At 41.2% G+C, this 18,604-nt stretch overlaps 1 protein-coding gene across 7 annotated transcripts in view; it reads left to right on the plus strand.

Annotated features, from left to right (window-relative positions):
• The window catches only part of ABL2 (ABL proto-oncogene 2, non-receptor tyrosine kinase), a 93,201-nt gene that overhangs the window by 65,153 nt on the left and 9,444 nt on the right, over positions 1–18,604 (plus strand). For all 7 annotated transcript variants that reach the window (XM_019646568.1, XM_019646593.1, XM_019646554.1 and 4 more), the window contains 8 exons: positions 1,932–2,227; positions 4,548–4,820; positions 5,872–5,956; positions 7,303–7,480; positions 11,954–12,138; positions 13,482–13,634; positions 14,688–14,777; positions 18,001–18,174. In XM_019646568.1, the coding sequence (XP_019502113.1) occupies positions 1,932–2,227; positions 4,548–4,820; positions 5,872–5,956; positions 7,303–7,480; positions 11,954–12,138; positions 13,482–13,634; positions 14,688–14,777; positions 18,001–18,174 (1,434 nt within the window). The remainder of the gene's footprint in view (positions 1–1,931; positions 2,228–4,547; positions 4,821–5,871; positions 5,957–7,302; positions 7,481–11,953; positions 12,139–13,481; positions 13,635–14,687; positions 14,778–18,000; positions 18,175–18,604) is intronic.

An 18,604-nucleotide genomic window follows, 5' to 3' on the forward strand; every position in this document is an offset into this window, starting at 1 on the left:
TATTCCTCAGTTACAGCAATCACCACTGTGCAGCTCAGGGAGTGGCCAACAGTGATTTCTTCTTGAAACCCATGAAATGCCAGAGTTTCACGTCAGGATCTTATTAATATAAAATGATGTCATGCTAAAGCTATTTTAGCATCTTAAAGACAAGAAAATATATTTTAAAAATAAAATCACAATACGTACTTTAGCTCCTTTTTTCTTTGAAGATAACATTTTGCTTGAATTAAAAAACAAAAGCCTCCCAGGATTCCTGTGCCGTAGAGGCCAACATTTATATCCCTACCAGTCCATACCCCGTCAGCGTCTGTGGTTCTCAAAACTTCCAGGGCACGATTCTTCTCCTAACTGCCAGAAAGAGAAGAAAACAGATAAACAAAAACCTAGGGTGTTTGACTGTATCCTAATTGGGATGACCTGTCACTACCAGTTCTTTATGAGAAAGCAATAATAATATAACTAGTCAACTGTTAGTCTTTCCTTCTTCCGGTTCTTGTGGAGTAAAAGAGAACAGCTACAGAAGAACTCACTTTCATTTGTTTTTCTAGCAGCACTAAGATTTGTTCCCTGCAAATGTGTTTGGGGAGTATTGACACATTTGTGCATTTCCAGCACACCACCACCCACACTCCTGTATGTATATTTTATATACATATATGTGCGTGTGTGTGTGTGTAGATACATAGGTAAATAGATAAAATGTGTGTGACAGCATACTCTTGTGCTTTTACTCATTGAATGTCTCATATCCAGGTGTCTTAGGTAAGATAGCCGAGGCTAATAGGAAGTTATCTCATGGTCAGCATTTGTATAGGCCGCTGAAAAAAGTTGGATGGCTGCCAGGATAATGACTTCGTTTTTCCTCAGTAGCCTTGGTCTGATAACTACTGGGCCATGTGCTTTTGATTGAGTTGGCTTTTTTCTGCTTTCCGACACTGAGAAGGGGGTGTGAATTCTAGGGGAAGGCTTGCATCCATCTCTCTGGGACAGTGGCCTAAGGCTTTAAAACGATTCTTGAGGTTATTAGTTATCACTGATGACACCCCTTTTGCCTTCCCTGTTTTGTCTGTGCTGCCAGCATGGGGCAAGGTGGACATTGGCGGAGTTTAAATTGATGTTCACAACTTTAATGGATGCCGTTAAGGACACTGAGGTGGAGCGAAGATATTCTGAGTAATCTGAGTTTTGGGTGCCAGCCTTGGACTCAGCCTCCCTCCTACACATTCATTTTAGAGGAATGGATGGGAGTGATTCATTCTTCATGAGGCATGGGAGGGAAACTACAACTGTTTCAAACCTGAGCCCTGGAAAGCACTGCTCACCCCCAACCCCCAAAAAAGTTTTTGTTTCTGGAAACATTGCTGCAAGCTCTGCGGCCTGTGCTTTTGTTTTGGTTTATTTTGTTTTTGTTTTGTTCACATTGATGGTTTCATTGCCTTGGTGCCAAGTGAAATTTAGAAGTTATGTCGTATTTCACATGACTTATCCCTAATCCTTAATTGTTTGTTAGTATTGAACCGTATATAAGATACATTCCTTGACCAACTGTTTTGGGGGGGAAAATGACTTTTCTTTTGAAGAGTGAGACTCACCATGTCATTCTACAGCCATTTAGTAACCTTTCTATCTTGTATTCCACCTCACTGCCATCCATGCAGTTTCCTGAAGACATTTTTTAGTGATGTAAAAACTTGCAAAACCAGTAGTAAATGCCAGAAAGCCATTTCTAACTATGCTTCTTTTGTTTAAGCTACAAGCTAAAGAGATCATGAGAATATGATGAACAGCCAAATTTGTTTTCATCATTTAAAAAAATTTTTTTGGCCTAAAAGTTCCTGATTCCTTTTTCAGTGAGTTTAAAGTTTAACAATAGACTGGGACAAAGTTTTAACACCTTGTCTTTCATCCTGTGACGGCCTCATGGCTAGGTGAAAAGCTGCGAGTCCTGGGTTACAACCAGAATGGGGAGTGGAGTGAAGTTCGCTCTAAGAACGGCCAGGGCTGGGTGCCCAGCAACTACATCACCCCCGTGAACAGTCTGGAGAAACACTCCTGGTACCATGGACCTGTGTCCCGCAGCGCGGCCGAGTATCTGCTCAGCAGTTTAATCAACGGCAGTTTCCTGGTGCGAGAAAGTGAGAGCAGCCCTGGGCAGCTCTCCATCTCGCTCAGGTACGAGGGGCGTGTGTATCACTACAGGATCAATACCACCGCCGATGGCAAGGTGAGACCCGCCACCGCCTCTGGCTGTGGGGTAGAGTTAGAAACTATACTCAGATTCCTGTGACTTGAAATAAAGCAGTCACTGGTGTGAGTTTGGGCTGTTTGGCATGGGGAGAGCTTGTTCTTTTCCAAAGAATCTGGTAATGGACATTTAAAACAGTATTAATAGTTTAATGATGACCTAGGTGTGAAGGTGAAGAGTGAAGAAGTTGCTGGATACGGTAGCTGTTCTGATAATCATAGACATCCAATACCTTGTATATACTGTGTAGAATTTATAAATTAAACCTTATATCTTTGAAAAATACAATAATCTCTACTAAAAGGTTTACAAAGTAAGAGTTTAGGCTTCTGAGATGGGTATTGATTATAAATATAAACAGGCAAACGAATCATTTAGCCGTTTATGTGTTGGAAAGACCAACCATTTTAGAATGGCACCTGTAAACTGTAAAGCATAAGCTTATGCCACTTACTCTGTTGAATAGTAAACTTAGCCAGAATCACTTCTTCCATTCTTCCCTCTGTGTGAGGTGCTCAGTAGGGAGAGAGCACAGGTTTTGGAGCAAGGGGACCTGGTATGCTGTGTCACCCCACCATTGACTTATTAACTTTGTGACCTTACGTCAGCCTCAGTTTCCCATCCCACTCTGTTGGAATGTTGTGAAGACTAAATGAAGTAAATTCCATAAAACATAATGGCTGATACAGAATAGGAAATAAGTAAGTTATTTTCTGTCTCTTTTTTACCACCTTACAGAGATACTGTCTCTTGACAAAACCAAATAGGATCAGATAATAATAATGTAAGAGAGACCCAGCGACTGTACTTGTGGTTATATACCCAACAGAAATGAGTGCATATGTGTACAGAATGCATGCACAAGAATGTTCGTAGCAGCACTAGTTGTAATAGCCAAAGACTAGGAACACCCACTGTCTACCAATAGTAGAATGAATTAATAAATTGTGGTATGTTCGTAAAATGGAATCTCATACAACAAGGCGAACATAGTAGTACTGCACACGCCATCAGGAAAACCTGTGGCCCTCCAGCTGCCTGCTCTTGTATGTAAATAGAACTTGATTGGAATACAGCCACACCCATTGGTTTATGTATTGTCTATGGCTGCTTTCTCATAATTATAGCACATTTGAGTAGTTGCGACAAAGATGCTATGACCACAAGCCTAAAATATTTACTATCTGGCCCTCTACAGAAAAGTTCGCTGCTGCCCATCGTAGGTGAATCTTACCCAGGTAAAGCTGAGTGGAAGGGATCAGTGATGGCCGGGGAACGGGGTGGAGGGCAGTGGGAGTGACCGCTAACGGGCATGGGTGATGGACACGCTCTAGAGTTCGGTAGTGGTGGTTGGACAGCCTTGTGCATATACTAACGCCCCTGAATGTACCCTTGAAAATGGCGAATTTTATGGTATGTAAATTATAACACAATAAAAAAAAGTTGATTGAAAGAAAGCAGACACAAAACAACACATATTGTATGATTCTAAGGTGCTAGAAGTCAGCAGAGTGGTTAATAGCTGGGAGGGTGCAAGGAAAGCTTCGGGGTGCTGGTGATGTTATAATTCTCGGTGTGGGAGATGTTAACGGGTGAGTTCATTTTGTAAAAATCAGCAATTCTCCACTTACTAATTATATACTTGTCTGTGTACAAGTTTTGTTTTGTTTTGTTTTATAAGCTGCCTTGGGAGATTAAGGCCAAAGACTATCTTACTTGACATTTCTTATTGCCTATCACAGATTACTATTTTGTTAGCAACTCACTGAAATTAAATTGTGGCTCTTTTTTTAATGTCCTAGACACCCGAAGCACATCCTAATTAAATAAAAATTATATATTTGCATACTTTCTCTACCAAAAAAAAATGAAATCAGTGGTTTTCAAATTACGTTCTGTGCAAGACTCTGAGGGAGCGTTTCATAAATACTTTTACAGGAGGCCAAGTTTCCTCTTGCAGACTTGGATCACACCATCTCTTCCTTTATCTGTCTAATATATTTGGGTTCCATAGTCTTCATGCTTGAAAATATTTGAAGACCAGTGACCTTGATGATCCAGAGAAATATCTTGGAAGTTGTTTTTCCCAAGCCTACAGCTAACTTAGGAAGCATAGGAGTGGCTTAAATAAGATTAAACTGACGTTCTGTGTTTTTCCTTGCCATCATTATTTAATTCTTTCATTTACCTGGTAAGATAACCTCCTAGGCTCTTATCTTCAGACCAGGGAAATAACGGGCTTTTAAAAAGTTTCTGATCTCTTTTCAAGTCGATTTAGCTTTCCTTCTCTCCTCACCAGGTGTATGTAACTGCCGAGAGTCGCTTTAGCACCTTGGCAGAGCTGGTTCACCATCACTCCACGGTGGCTGATGGGCTGGTGACCACGTTACATTACCCTGCACCCAAGTGTAACAAGCCTACAGTTTACGGTGTGTCCCCCATCCATGACAAATGGGAAATGGAACGGACAGATATTACCATGAAGCACAAGCTCGGGGGTGGTCAGTATGGAGAGGTCTACGTTGGCGTCTGGAAGAAATACAGCCTGACGGTCGCTGTGAAAACGTTGAAGGTGGGTTTCTGAGAATTACAGTTTTCAGGCATCTCTTTCCTTTGTGCTGAATCACTTGGGAATGTGAGCATGCCCTTCTTTAACTTGGGAACACATTCCACCCACTGGTGCCGAGCACATCAGCATGTTGTGATCAGCGCTCGTGCCGCCGCCGAGAATGCCGAGGCAGGCTGCTCGCTGCAGTGACTCGAAACCCACATGTGGGGACGGCTTGTCTCTGCAGGCTGGGGATGTAGGTCTAGTGGGTGGTTAGAAGCAAATTACATCTTACAAAAGCAAACCGGGCCTCCTTACAACGACCCCTGCTGGACAGAACACACGCTCTCGCTCCCCCACACACACACACCTCTGGTTCTGCCCTTCAGCTCCATGCCTCTTGCTCCCCCCGTTCCCATGAGAATGGATCACTTCTTGTTTTTAATATTCACAGAAATCTTTTTTCCTGGTGGCACGCCCTCTTTTAAGCATCCTCGTCTCAGATGACAGGGTTGTCACACATCGTGTTCTCTGGAGATTCTCTATGTGTCTCAGTAGCTCTGCTGTATCACTAGGAAGGGCTGCTCTTGTGCTCTGAGTCGCGGTCAGAGCTTTCTAGCGAGTAGTTACTAAGCATATTGTGAGTGTGAAACTGCAAGGCCTTGCAAACATGCATTGCTCCTTAAGGAATTTGTCAGGGAGACAGACATGTGAACAGTGAGCTGCTCTGTCTCCTCTTTCAAAGGCTGAGCTGTCCAGAGGAGTAAACTCCCCAAGGACTGAGTTACCCTCTGAGTCTCCCAGTGTCAGCTGCGGCAGGACATAACTGCTGAAGTTTGCTCACCCTGCTCATTTTCACTCATTTCAAATATTGGGTAAATTCACATCTTTCTTTGTAAATGGACTTCTGTATAGCATGTTAGGTTATGATAAGATTTCTTGAAGTAATATGCAAAAATATTCAAAAGATGCCCCCTTTGAAAGCTGAAGTTTTAGGATTGTGAGTTGACTCAAATGATTAAGACGGGGGTTTGTCCCTTTCCTCTCTTTCTGTCTTACCTGTCGCCCTTTCTAGGAAGATACCATGGAGGTGGAGGAGTTCCTGAAGGAAGCGGCAGTGATGAAGGAAATCAAGCACCCTAATCTGGTGCAGCTGTTAGGTGAGGACGCGTGCCTGGACGAGCCACAGGTTTCCTCAGAGATGCTTGTCCCCAAACCCCGTTATCTCCAACCCCTTTTTTTGAATCACTGTGGTAGAAGCTCCACGGTGACTTATCTTTCCATAATGGTTGTCATTTTAAACAGCAGGCTCTGTGTTAAAAGTTGCCCATGAAACAATGGCCTGGATTGATGGCAATGTATAGAATGTGGTAGTCGCCCCTGGTTCAAAGTTCAGAGTCACTCAAAATGATTCCCAACCAGAAACTCGCAAATCCATTTCACAAAACAAAGAGACGTTAAACAAAGGACTATTGAAAAGAAGCAGATTAAAAATTGTGACCACACCCATCGGTTCACCTTTACCAGCAGGAAGTGCTGGGCTCTGAAAGATGGGTTGCTCACCTCACCTGTTCAGGTCACAAAGAAGCCTGTGTCTGCACCCTTTGCCGTTTTTAAAACAGGGCCACTTTCTTCGGGTGCTTAAAGGAGAGTCTTGTTCTTTACAAGGAACCTGTCATGGACCTGTGAAACTTTTGACTTTGGAAACAGTTATAATCTTTACAAAGCATTGCAGGCTGGGCTCACATAATCTTCAGCACAGGCACAACGGCGGTGCTGGTAGACAGGCGCTGTCAGCAGCAGCTGAGGACCGGAGTCGCGGGCAGAACGCTTCAAATTCCAGTCGTTCTGACCCCTTACGGAATTAACAAGTTCATGTTTGATATTCCATATCAAATTCAATATGAATTTCCAGGATTATATAATGGAAGTAGATACTCCCTTATCCATCAACTTCTTAACCCTGCTATATTCCAGAAAATGTGATGGCAAGGAAGGAAAAGATACGGCCGAATTGGGCTTTCCAAACTGTTGCTTATTCTTTCCTTTTTGTTTGTTTCAGTTTCAGGTGTACAATATATTAATAATAGTTAGACATTTACACTCCTCACAGTGATAACCCCACCCCCACTCTGTTACCCCTCTGACAGCACATACAGCTGTTACTGTACCATTGACTGTATTCTCTTTGCTGTACTTAACATCCTGTGACCAGATATAGATACAGATATAAAGAATTACAGTTGACATTCAATATTCAACTTCAGCTTCAGGTGTACAGCGCAGTGGTCAGGCATCTACACCGTCCATGAAGCGGTCTCCCTGATAAGTCCGGTGCCCATCTGGCACCCCATGTGATCTTGATAACATTATTCATTATATTCCCTCCACATAGCCTTTACAACATTAGTGATTCTATCCCCCACACCTGTTGCTTGTTCTTGCCTAAGTGGTTTGGAGTATTTGAGTGCATACCAATAAAACAAGCTTTGTTTTGAACTGTCAGGTGTGTGTACTTTGGAGCCACCATTTTACATCGTGACTGAATACATGCCCTATGGGAACTTGCTGGATTATCTCCGAGAATGCAACCGAGAAGAGGTGACTGCAGTCGTACTGCTTTACATGGCCACTCAGATCTCCTCTGCCATGGAGTATTTAGAGAAGAAGAACTTCATCCACAGGTGTGTAAAATCTGATTAATTGCCTGTGATTAACCATGAAACTACCTTGCTTGTCTTGCAAATAAAGGGAAGAATGTGAGAACCTTCCCAGAAGTTTCCAGGTGATTCAGGAAAGTCGTTTTCCTTTTTACAGGGCCTGTTATAATGTTATTTCAAACTTATAAACCTACTGTACTCTGATTAAAGTATTAATGAGGGGCCTTTGCTGTTCCAAGCGCCTTTAGCTCCATCTAGTGGCTTAATTTAAAACCCGGCTTCCTATATGTTCAGCCTACATAAATAAGTTCTAGTGCATTAATTTTTAAAGTAGTTTTTAAAATATCAGATGGTTTTATTTTAAAACCAAAACCTTTTTTGCCCCCTTTACTAAACTGTTGAGGGAAAAGCTTAACTAGGTATTTTAAACTTGTACAGCATTCTTTAGAATTGGGAGAGTCTAGCCTTATTTTCACAAAACAAAGAAGTCTCAAGTTAATATGAAAATGTATTTAATTTTTTTCTGAGTCATTGCAATTCCTACTCCTTAAGTTATGATAAATAGTACATTATGGCTAGGGTTGCCAGATAAAATGCTAGACATCATACAATATTAAGGACATACTTATATTTGAAAATTATTCATTGTTTATCTGAAATTCAAATTTAATTATATCCTGTATTTTTATTTCCTAAATCCGGCAGTTCTATTTATGGCATGGTGTAATGCACCACAAACAGTTTGGTTTCTTTAAAGTGAACAATTTATAGAAACTTTTAAAACAATCTAAGTATAAAATACTTAGGTTTTTTCATTTTACAGCAACTTCCCGCTCCCAAGTTTACTTAAATTGTCCTAACCACACCTAATTCGACAACTAATTTTTTAAAGCTATTTTTATTGTCATTCCAAAGCAGTTTTTATTGCAACAGAAACTTTATCTTTTTATTTTTATTTTTTAGGAACTTTCTTTTTAATACTCATGTTTTCATCAATACAATAGCAAATGCAACTAACAGGTCTGGGTACAAAATAGCTGGCAATGCAGAACCCAACTGCAAGGAGAGTCACAGGCTTCAGTACAATTTTTAGAAAGGATGTAAAACCCGTTAAATCCAGGGAGTTGGTTAAGTGGAGGCTGGCTAAACGAGCTTTTGCTGTGTTTTTTCAATTTGTCTTTTCCGTAGTAGAATTTCCCATGAAGTGTACACATCACATGAAACCTTCATGTTTCACTCACTGGATGACACGCTGAACACTCACTTTGATCACTGCTCTTCCATCTGTTACTTCCTAAGTGGTAGAGCAGATTCATAGCCAGAATCCAACTATCATCTGTGTGTTAACATGCATTAGTTACCATGGGGTGTTTATGAAGCCCACATAATACCAGAAGTGATTTGTGCAAATAATGAGTTTCTGCTGAGATTTTTACTGGTTCCATAAGAAGCACTGTGGTATTGCGAAGGGCAGAAGGAGGGGAAATAGGTTATCAGTCCAAATCCTGATTTTCAAATAACCACAAATATCACCAGAGCATATAGAACTTACCATGTAACATAATGACTAAATGTAACTAACAAATGAACAAAACTGAGCACACAGGCTAGACTAGGAACAGCAAAAGCAATAAGCAGCCCACATGTGCAAATGTCTTCTCTAGATAATAGCTTGAGATTTTTCAAAGATGCTTACATACTTACTCAAACTGAAGTCACGCCTTCCATACAAAGTTCAATTTGCTAAAATGCTATAAAAGTACAAAAATATTTTTAGCTCATACTTTTGCACAACTATCCGTCCCCTTTGAAGAAATCAGTACTAAACTTTCAGTCATAGAGAAGCTTGTTCAGGTCAGTAGTACACAGCTGAACTTCCATAATTGAGTTGGGTGCCCAACTTGCAGGTATTCAGTGAAAAGAAGGACAAGAGTCCTTATAGGACATTTCCCCCCAGTTCCCATCTTTTGGCAGTTTTATCACTGGAATAAAATAAGATTGTCTATGGCAGTGGTTCTCAACCTGTGAGTCGCAACCCCTTTGGGGGTCGAACGACCCTTTCACAGGGGTCGCCTAAGACTGTCGGAAAACAAAAAGATATTTACATTACGATTCATAACAGTAGCAAAATTACAGTTATAGAGTAGCAACGAAAATCATTTTATGGTTGGGGGTCACCACAACATGAGGAACTGTATTAAGGGGTCGCAGCATTAGGAAGGTTGAGAACCGCTGGTCTATGGATCTGTTTATTTAAAGTACATTACCAGTTTCAGACCAGACTAGTCCAGGAATAAATGTTAGGTCCTGTGACAGCACCACTCTCCATCCAATGTAACATCTCTACAAAGGGAAGATCCACAGTACTAGCCAGGAATATCTTATTTGCTAGTTAGAAAACATCCCTGAGCAGTTTCAAGGCGATACCCTGTCATGTGGATTTTTACATTATACAAGCATTCCACTTTCCTGCACCCATGTTCCTAAAATACCATTTATAGGACAGAATCTGGACCTAAAGTAAAGTTCCAATACAAGTCATCACATATTTAATATCCCACTATCAGTGGTCTACTATTGTATGACCTATTTGTGGACGCGATATAAGTGACAATCCTACAGTACCAATTTTTAAATTCATCTATGTAAAATGTGATGAGAATTAACATTTCAAGTCTTGTTTTATTTAATGAACATTCACTGGTATGGATAAGAAGCACTTTTTCGCTCCTGAAACACTTTCTTCATAAGATTTCATATTAAGAATTAAAAACTTCATAAATTATAGTTTGATAATATTTAGCCTATTAATTTTCTAAAGGTTATTAAATCTTATAGTTTGAGTCAGCAACCATTTATTGTAAAAATAAGTTTATTGATGATAATGTTAGATAATTTACTCCTGATATTTGATGTTACAAACTTTAGGGTCTTTGAGATACACAGGATCCTTGTATGTAACTGGCATAAAACCTGTAAAGAGATAATTAAAGCTCTTAAATGATAATGAGCAAAATTCTGATTAGCCCAAATTAGTTTTTCAAATGCTCTTACCCATTATTTGAGCTCTCTTAATCGCTTTTGTGATTTCTTTTTATTTCCACAAAGACCTGTAAAAACAAAAGGCTTATTCATAAAAAGTGTCAGTAACCAAAATGTGTAACAATTGACTAAGTCAAGGAACCGATGGCAAACCTGTAAAGAGCCAGACAGTAAATATTTTAAGTTTTGCAGACCATACAGTCCCTGTTACAACTTCTCACCTCTACTGTTTTAGCTTACAAAGCAACCAGCTATAGACACTTCAAAAACTAAGCTATTTGTAAAAGTAAGTGGCAGATCCAATTTGGCTTATGGAAAATAGGCCCCTGTTTAAATAATAGTCTAGATATGACTATAGTATACTCCAAAAGTATCAACACAGTTTTTTAAGGCCAGGTTTTCTATGTGTGAGCTTATAGTTGGTTACCTCTAAGCATAAGACATGTGTAAAAATACCTCTTTTGGCCTAAGATCCTTTCTTAAATACTAAGCTTTCTAACAGTGATCTATAGCACAATTTGAAAATTTGCCAGTTTTATTAAGTAACAGATTTACATAATTCTTATCTATGTTTAACTTGCTATATGGGAGAACACAATACCTGTTAGGTGCCTTCCATAAATGCATCCAGTAAATGGAGAAATAAACTGGGACAAAAGCATAAAAAAAATTTAAAAATAAAAACCAGCTTCCTTCTGAGCAGCAGCGGTTCGAGTCCAGCCCAAGCTGAGCTGCCGCTGAGCTGCCAACAGGTGGCAGGATGGCTCAGCTAAAAAAAAAAAAAAAATACCAGCTTCCTGTCATAGTAAAGAACTTGAACCCTGTGGAAGAGTCTGTCACTCATCTCCAAAACCTGTCCTAGTGTGCAGCTGCCCCTTGAACGGCATGGGTTTCACCTGTGTGGGTCCACTTATACACAGATGGTTTTTTCAATAAATATGTACAGTACTGTAAATGTATTTTGTCTTATGATTTTCTTAGTATCATTTTCTCTAGCTTATTTTGTAAGAATACAGTATATAATACATATAACATATAAAATATGTATTAATTGATTGTTTATTATCTGTAAAGCTTCCAGTCAACAGGAAGCTATTAGTAGTTAAGTTTTTGGGGGAGTCAAAAAGTTATATGCAGATTTTCAGCTGTGCGCAGGGTAGTGGGGGAAAGGAACGCCTCAATCCCCATGTTCTTCAAGGGTCAGCAGTCCTTATGATTAGGAACCCATTTTCTGAAGCCTGCTTTATTCCAGCATCACATAACCGCCTCTTGATGACTACAAGTGTTATATAATTAGCAGCTTTCTACCATGTATGTTAGTGATTATCATAAAATACTGTTATATCTGTTGTACTTCTCAGCTCTGCTTGTAGCACACAGAACCGAGAGTATAGCATTTGTGACCAGTTTCCTGACCATCTGAGTGGAATCACATTAGGATTCTCTTTCCCACAGAGATCTTGCAGCTCGTAACTGCCTCGTGGGAGAAAACCATGTGGTGAAAGTGGCTGACTTTGGCTTGAGTAGACTGATGACTGGAGACACCTATACCGCTCATGCCGGAGCCAAGTTTCCTATTAAATGGACAGCGCCCGAGAGTCTTGCCTACAACACCTTCTCCATTAAATCTGACGTCTGGGGTAAGGATGGCTGGGACTTTTCTGCACGTGCCATTTTACTGTCCTTATACAAGTTCTTCATTCTTTCTTTTTTAAATCCAAAATGTGTTTATTGGGATGGTTCCTCACGCATCCTGATTCAGGGTGTTCTTAGTTTTTAGTGCTGCTTCCTTCTGTAGGAGCATCCTTCTGTGAGCCTTGCCTTTCCTCCTGTGGCTGACGGAGGACCGTGGGGCAGCCAGCACACAACACTGCTGCTGGTGCATGGCTGAGGCCGGGCGTGATTTTATAGCTGCCTGGGCATTTCGCGTCCAGGAAGGCGCAGTGGGGCTCTGCACAGGCGCTGCTTCTGTGTTTCCTCTTCTCCTCGGGGGAGGGATGCAGGAGGTCCTTAGTGAGAGGCATGTACTCGTGGGGAAGGCTAAATGTTCTTAATTCTGTAGAGCTTCTCTTTTATATGACCAGTGTCCTTTCCCTGTACCTGCGTCCTTCTTCAGTCATTCAGCAAACATTTATTAAATCCCTACTACCTGCCAGGCATGGTGCTAGGCACTTAGCATAGAAAGAAGTATAAAGAAGAAAGTAAAACAAGTCTCTGCCTTCAAAGAACTCACAACCTTGCTCTTATATTGCACTGGAGTTCTAATGACCCTCTCTCTGCAAAGCGCCCTGCTTTCTACCTTGGGTTTTATTGCTTGTTTCCAGAGCACTGGGACAGAGTACCATCCTCTTTTCAGAGAAGGCATGCTGAGGTTTCATCTAGAATTTGTCCTTGTCACTGATCTTGTTTCTGCTACCCTGAAAAGCAGTAGGATTTAATAGAGGCTCAGTGGACTGAGCAAGTCTGGAAATTTGGACTATGGGCCAATAGAAATAGCTGTAGGATTCTAAGTCACTGTTTACCAGAAATTTCAAACTCAGAAATAACCTGTGACAAAGTCAAGCAAATTCTTATATATCTACTGTGAATTTTATCTGATTTTAATGAGTCTTTCTTTATATTTACTCCTCTGATAGTAGCCAACTTAAAAACTGTGAAACTCATTAAATAGATCAGAGATTGTTCTAAGAATAGTTTGGTTATGCCCCAGACGTCTTATGTTGTCATAGTTTATTGTCCTTCGTTGTAGTAAAGGAAATCTAAATAAAAAATGGGAAATTTAAAGAAAACCATCCTGAGGCTATACCTGAAGCGTTCTGTGGAAGATACCTTAGAAGGATAAGTCATGCTCTAAGAATTAGAAGAATATACTTTGGGTAACTGATTGTCACCCAGAATTTGAAAGATAAGTTCCTAATGGTATAAGATGAGTAATAAATCAGAGAAGAAACATTAATCTTTTTTTTTTTCATTCCTTATGCAGCTTTTGGAGTACTGTTGTGGGAAATTGCTACATATGGAATGTCGCCATACCCAGGTATTGACCTGTCTCAGGTATACGATCTACTGGAAAAAGGATATCGAATGGAACAGCCTGAAGGATGTCCCCCTAAGGTTTATGAGCTCATGAGAGCATGTGAGTATTTTTGCATATTTTAATTTTGGTTGAAGTCAGCAATTCAGGGTGATCAACAAAATTGGAAACATTTTTCTTCTCCGTGTTGTTAGATTGAACTCAAGCTCATGACATCGAGTTGGTCACTGAGCAGCCAGTTGGTGTATTGTGTGCTACACCGTCAAGTCTTATTGGAATCTTAAGAATTGTTGTCCAGTGCCCAAATACTGACTCAATTACCAAAAAACACTGGCATGTTTAATAGGATGAGGAAATTGGGTTTCGAGTTTAGGTAGGGGAGGACTGTTTTCAGCTAGACAAAAGTGATTGCTAAAGACTAGGGGGATACAGGTAAGTAACCTCTGTGGTGAATAATGAAAAGCATCTGACTTCTTGAAGATGCTAAAAGTAGGAAGGTGATTCGTGAATTAAATTGCAGTTGTGTTTGAGCATAAATCGTATTTTCTCATTGCGCATTGGCATTACTTACTGCCCTGTCTTTGTCAAATGTAAACTTGAAGCCGCTTCTTCCTGATATCCTGTTACTTTTTTGTGTGTTTGTTTTTGTTTTAGCTGAGCCATCCTGCCACCTGTTGGCAGCTCAGCAGCAGCTCAGCTCGGGCCGGGAATCGAACTAGCAACCCTGTTGCTCAGAGCTCGTACTCTTGAGCGAGCTCTTAACCAACTGAGCCACTTGGCCAGCCCTCCTGTTACATTTTTGAATAGGTACAGCTGATGACATATCAGGTTAGAGTGAGTTTGAAGACAGGTTTAACTTCTTTTAATTTTCCAGTGGAAGGAAACTTGCCATTTTCTAAACTATGTCCCCACCCCTCTTCGTTCCTACAGTAGAGGGGATATGAGCTGAGGCTGCTAGAAGGACCCGCCCTAGGAAGTGGGTTCATTACCCTCTGAGTTCGGAAGCTGGAATCGGCCGCATCACTACCATTGTGCACATGCTGTAACTCTGCTTAACAGGCACACATCATGATGCATGGGACACTGTGTCGGGTGTGCCACTAGATGTGTAATTCCTGCGAGGAGCTTTGACTATTTCCTTTTTGTGTTACACAGGCTGGAAGTGGAGCCCTGCCGACAGGCCCTCCTTTGCTGAAACACATCAGGCTTTTGAGACCATGTTCCATGACTCCAGCATCTCTGAAGGTGAGCATGTGGTGCTTCACTGTGGGTGGCTAGTTCTGGGGCGGCGTTGGGGGGGTGGGAGAATCACATTTCAAAAACAATAGACTCTTGTAGCGTGGGACTCCATTTCAGGATATTGAATTAATTCTTGGCCTTCATTATTTTTGTTTTGCTTTTCTTTTTGCTATTTTTAATATCTTTGTGTTTACATAATTTTAATATTGAAATTATATTTTAATTAGAAGTTTAGTGTTTTCATAAAGAAAATAAGTTCAGTAGTTCTTTAAGCATTAACACTTATGTCGGGAAGAGAAGAGGAAAAAATGAGAAGGAAAACTATTGCAACTCCCTGAACCACACCTACAAAGGTCATAGAAGCAACAAGTCCAAAGAAACCAAGTCAAAGAAGCAACATCCAGAAATCGCATTTCTGGAAATAAATCCTAAGGAAATAACTGAGAGTATGAACAAATATTGAGCTACAAAGGTGTTGCATCAATGTGTAGTTCATAATATTGAAAAATTATGACCAATCTAAATACCTAGTGGGCTGTTAATTATTTTAATCTATATATCGTATATTTCAAATGATATTCTTAAATACTGACATGGAAAGGAGTTTAGAATGAGCATATTAAGTTATGATATGAACAGTGAGAACTCTTCTTACCTGAAAAACAAGTGGGTGGATACGTATAGACAGTTTCTTTTGTGTATAATGCCTCTCTAAAATTATCGGCAAAAGTCAGACAATACACTTAACTTGCTATAAAAAGAGACTATTCCCAGAGAGCCAAAAATACAAAACTATTATTGACAATTGCTGATTAGACACTTGGATACAGTTCCATTTTATACATATTCAAAAATTTTCCTTTTCTTCATAATTGAACAGAGAACTTACTGCTTAAGTTTAAGTTTAAAAATGGTAGAAAAAGAAATCAGGCAAGTTGGTTCTTGTCTGCTTCCCTTAGTGATTTACCACGTCTGGTAAGAAGAAAGGCAAAAGCACAGCGCTACAGTTTGGTAGTAAGTGTTTACATCCTATCCTTTGCTGAGTGGAGCCTCTGCAGGTTGGGGAGGGCGCAGCTGCCCTCTCCCAGCTCACTGCTTTCTTCTGGGTGCTTTTTTCCCATGTGGAGTCAAAGGGGTAATGTCATGAATATCGGCCAAGAGTAGGGCCATTTCTCTAGTACTTTTGTTCCAACTTTTTTTTTTTTTTTTAATTTCTTTGGGGAATTGAGGAAGGGGAGTGTTTTTCCAGGACCCATCAGCTCCAAGTCAAGTTGTTGTCCTTCAGTCTTAGTTGTGGAGGACGCAAGCTCAGCTTCAAGTCCAGTTGCCGCTTTCAATCTAGTTGCGGCAGGGCACAGCTCAGCTCGGACGCAGCTCACTGGCCCATGTGGGAATCAAACTGGCAATCCTGTTGCTCAGAGCACATGCTCTAACTAACTGAGCCACTCGGCCAGTCCTTGTTCCAACTTTTAACTTCTGTTGAATCCTCAGTTAAATATTTCTTCTTCTCTTGAAAATGTTATATCCTTTTAGAAAATCATCCCTTATCAATTTTCAAAGCTAATTTCAATTCAGAATTCCTAAATGATAAATTTAGCATTATTCAACCCGTATTTGATTAAGCATTTAACCTGTGGCAAGGACTATGCTAGGTCTGAGGACACAGAGATAAGACAGTTCCTATCTCAAAGGATGTGTTTATTAGTTGTAAGTGAAAAAAGCCTCACTCAAACTTTAAGTCATAAGAGGATTTATTGGCTCCCAAACAAACCATGGAAAAGCAGGGTGGTGCTAACCTCGGCCTGTGGAAGCCACGCCCTCGAGTAGCTGCAGATGTTCTGCTTCTCCCTCCCTCTCCCTCCTTCCCACCCAGCATCACTCTATCCTCAGGGACCTCCCAGTGACATTGGACACAGTTGCCAGCACCCTTGAGGTCATGCCTGTGTCCCAGCTGCTGTGAACAGCAGCGTCAGAAAGGACCCTCACTGGCTTCGGTCATGTGCCATGTACCTACTCTTGTGGGATGTTAATTTTTAAAAGTAAATACCAAAAAAAAAATTGTAAAATAATTATAAAATTTCACAATTTAATTGATCTTGCTCATTCATTTTTGTTTAGGAATGAATAGCAGAGTATGTCTTTGCCTCAGTAAAAGCCACAGAACCCATGACCAAGTTTAGCCAGTGAGGCTAATAGGTGAACACTTTTTCAGGAGCCTGATTTGCATGGAATGGAATGTATCTACCCTCCTTTTTAGTATAGTGTGCAACCGAAAAAATAAAAGTGTCTACTGACATCTGTCTGCTTTGTTCAGCCTCTGAACAGGCACCTGGTAAACAAGGATAGACAAATGGCTGGGAAGCACGTGAAGCCATGCTCAGCGTCACTGCTCACCAGGGAAGCACAAAACAAAACAATGCGATCCCTCTACACACCTACCCCAGAGAGGCTAAAATTAAAACCAGACAAAACACCTGGTAACATAAAACTGGCAAGCGTGCTGAGTAACCAGAACTTGCACACAGTGCTAGCGGGCGTGTAGATTGGGACAGCCATCTGGGGAGACAGCTGGGCAGGACCCCACAAAACTGAATTCATGTGCACCCCCCGACCCCCAGTCCTGCTCCTGCTGTGTCCCCAGGAGACATGCATGCAATTGTGAACCAGAAGGTGTAGCAGGATGTCCTTAGCAACATAACAACCCAACCTGGAAACACCTTAACCCTCCGTCGGGCACAACTGATCTCACAGATTCATCGCACACCAAGATGCCGCTACGAAATACGTCTTTACTAAGTCGATAGTAACCTAAGACTGGCGATAGGTTACGGTAGAGGAAGATACGAAAGCGATGAGTCACGATACTTAACTTTTAGATATTTGAAAATCTGTGTGCAATGAATCTATGAGATCAGTTGCACCCGACGGAAGGTTAAATGTTCATCCAGAGAAGAATGGGTGAATTTTGGTATATGAGTAGTCACACACTTGAGCCAATTCACAGCGATGAGGAAAACATTCCTGCCACGTGCAGCAGCAGGAGTCCACAGACATTGCCAAGCAAAAGAAGCCAGACAGAAAAAGAGAACGTATTCTGTGATGCCGTTTGTGCATTTCAGTCCTGTGTTCTTCAGTTCTTTCTCAGTTGTATGCCTTTTCTGAAAAGAAAAAACTCCCTTTCCCTGTCATGAGACTGTTGTTTTGATCAGTCGCCTTGTCTTCCCCACAGAGGTAGCAGAGGAGCTTGGGAGAGCCGCCTCCTCCTCATCCGTTGTTCCTTACCTGCCCCGGTTACCTATACTCCCTTCCAAGACCCGGACGCTGAAGAAACAGGTGGAGAACAAGGAGAATATCGAAGGCACTCAAGACGCCATCGAAAACTCTGCTTCCAGCTCTGCACCAGGTATGGGCCCCTGTGCAGGCCTTGTTTAGAGAACCCTGGGCTATGCTGCCTCCATGCCTGCTTTCCTGCCCGTCCTCCCTGAGGAGAGTGTGGCTGGCACCTGTCTCACTGACCACTCTGGTCCTCACCGCGAAGACCAGTGTTAGTAGTCCTATCCACGTCCTGGCATGCAACCCTGCCTCCCATGCCATTGCCTTAACTCCCGAGTCCCAAAAACGGTCCATCTTCGTGCTTCCTCACTGAACCTGATCCATGAGGCCAGGCTGGACTGTAGCTTTTAGAGAAAAGCTGCAGGCCGAGATGCAAACCAGCAGGGCGCCTCTTCCCATTTACATCCCATGTCGCATTTGTAGCACTTTATTAGTTTCCCCTGAGTCCTGCTAACACCTGACAAAACTCTTACAGTTCAGCCTTAGTAACTCGAGTGTAA

Source organism: Hipposideros armiger, unplaced genomic scaffold (genome assembly GCF_001890085.2).
Source record: "Hipposideros armiger isolate ML-2016 unplaced genomic scaffold, ASM189008v1 scaffold_6, whole genome shotgun sequence".
Classification (NCBI taxonomy): domain Eukaryota; kingdom Metazoa; phylum Chordata; class Mammalia; order Chiroptera; family Hipposideridae; genus Hipposideros; species Hipposideros armiger.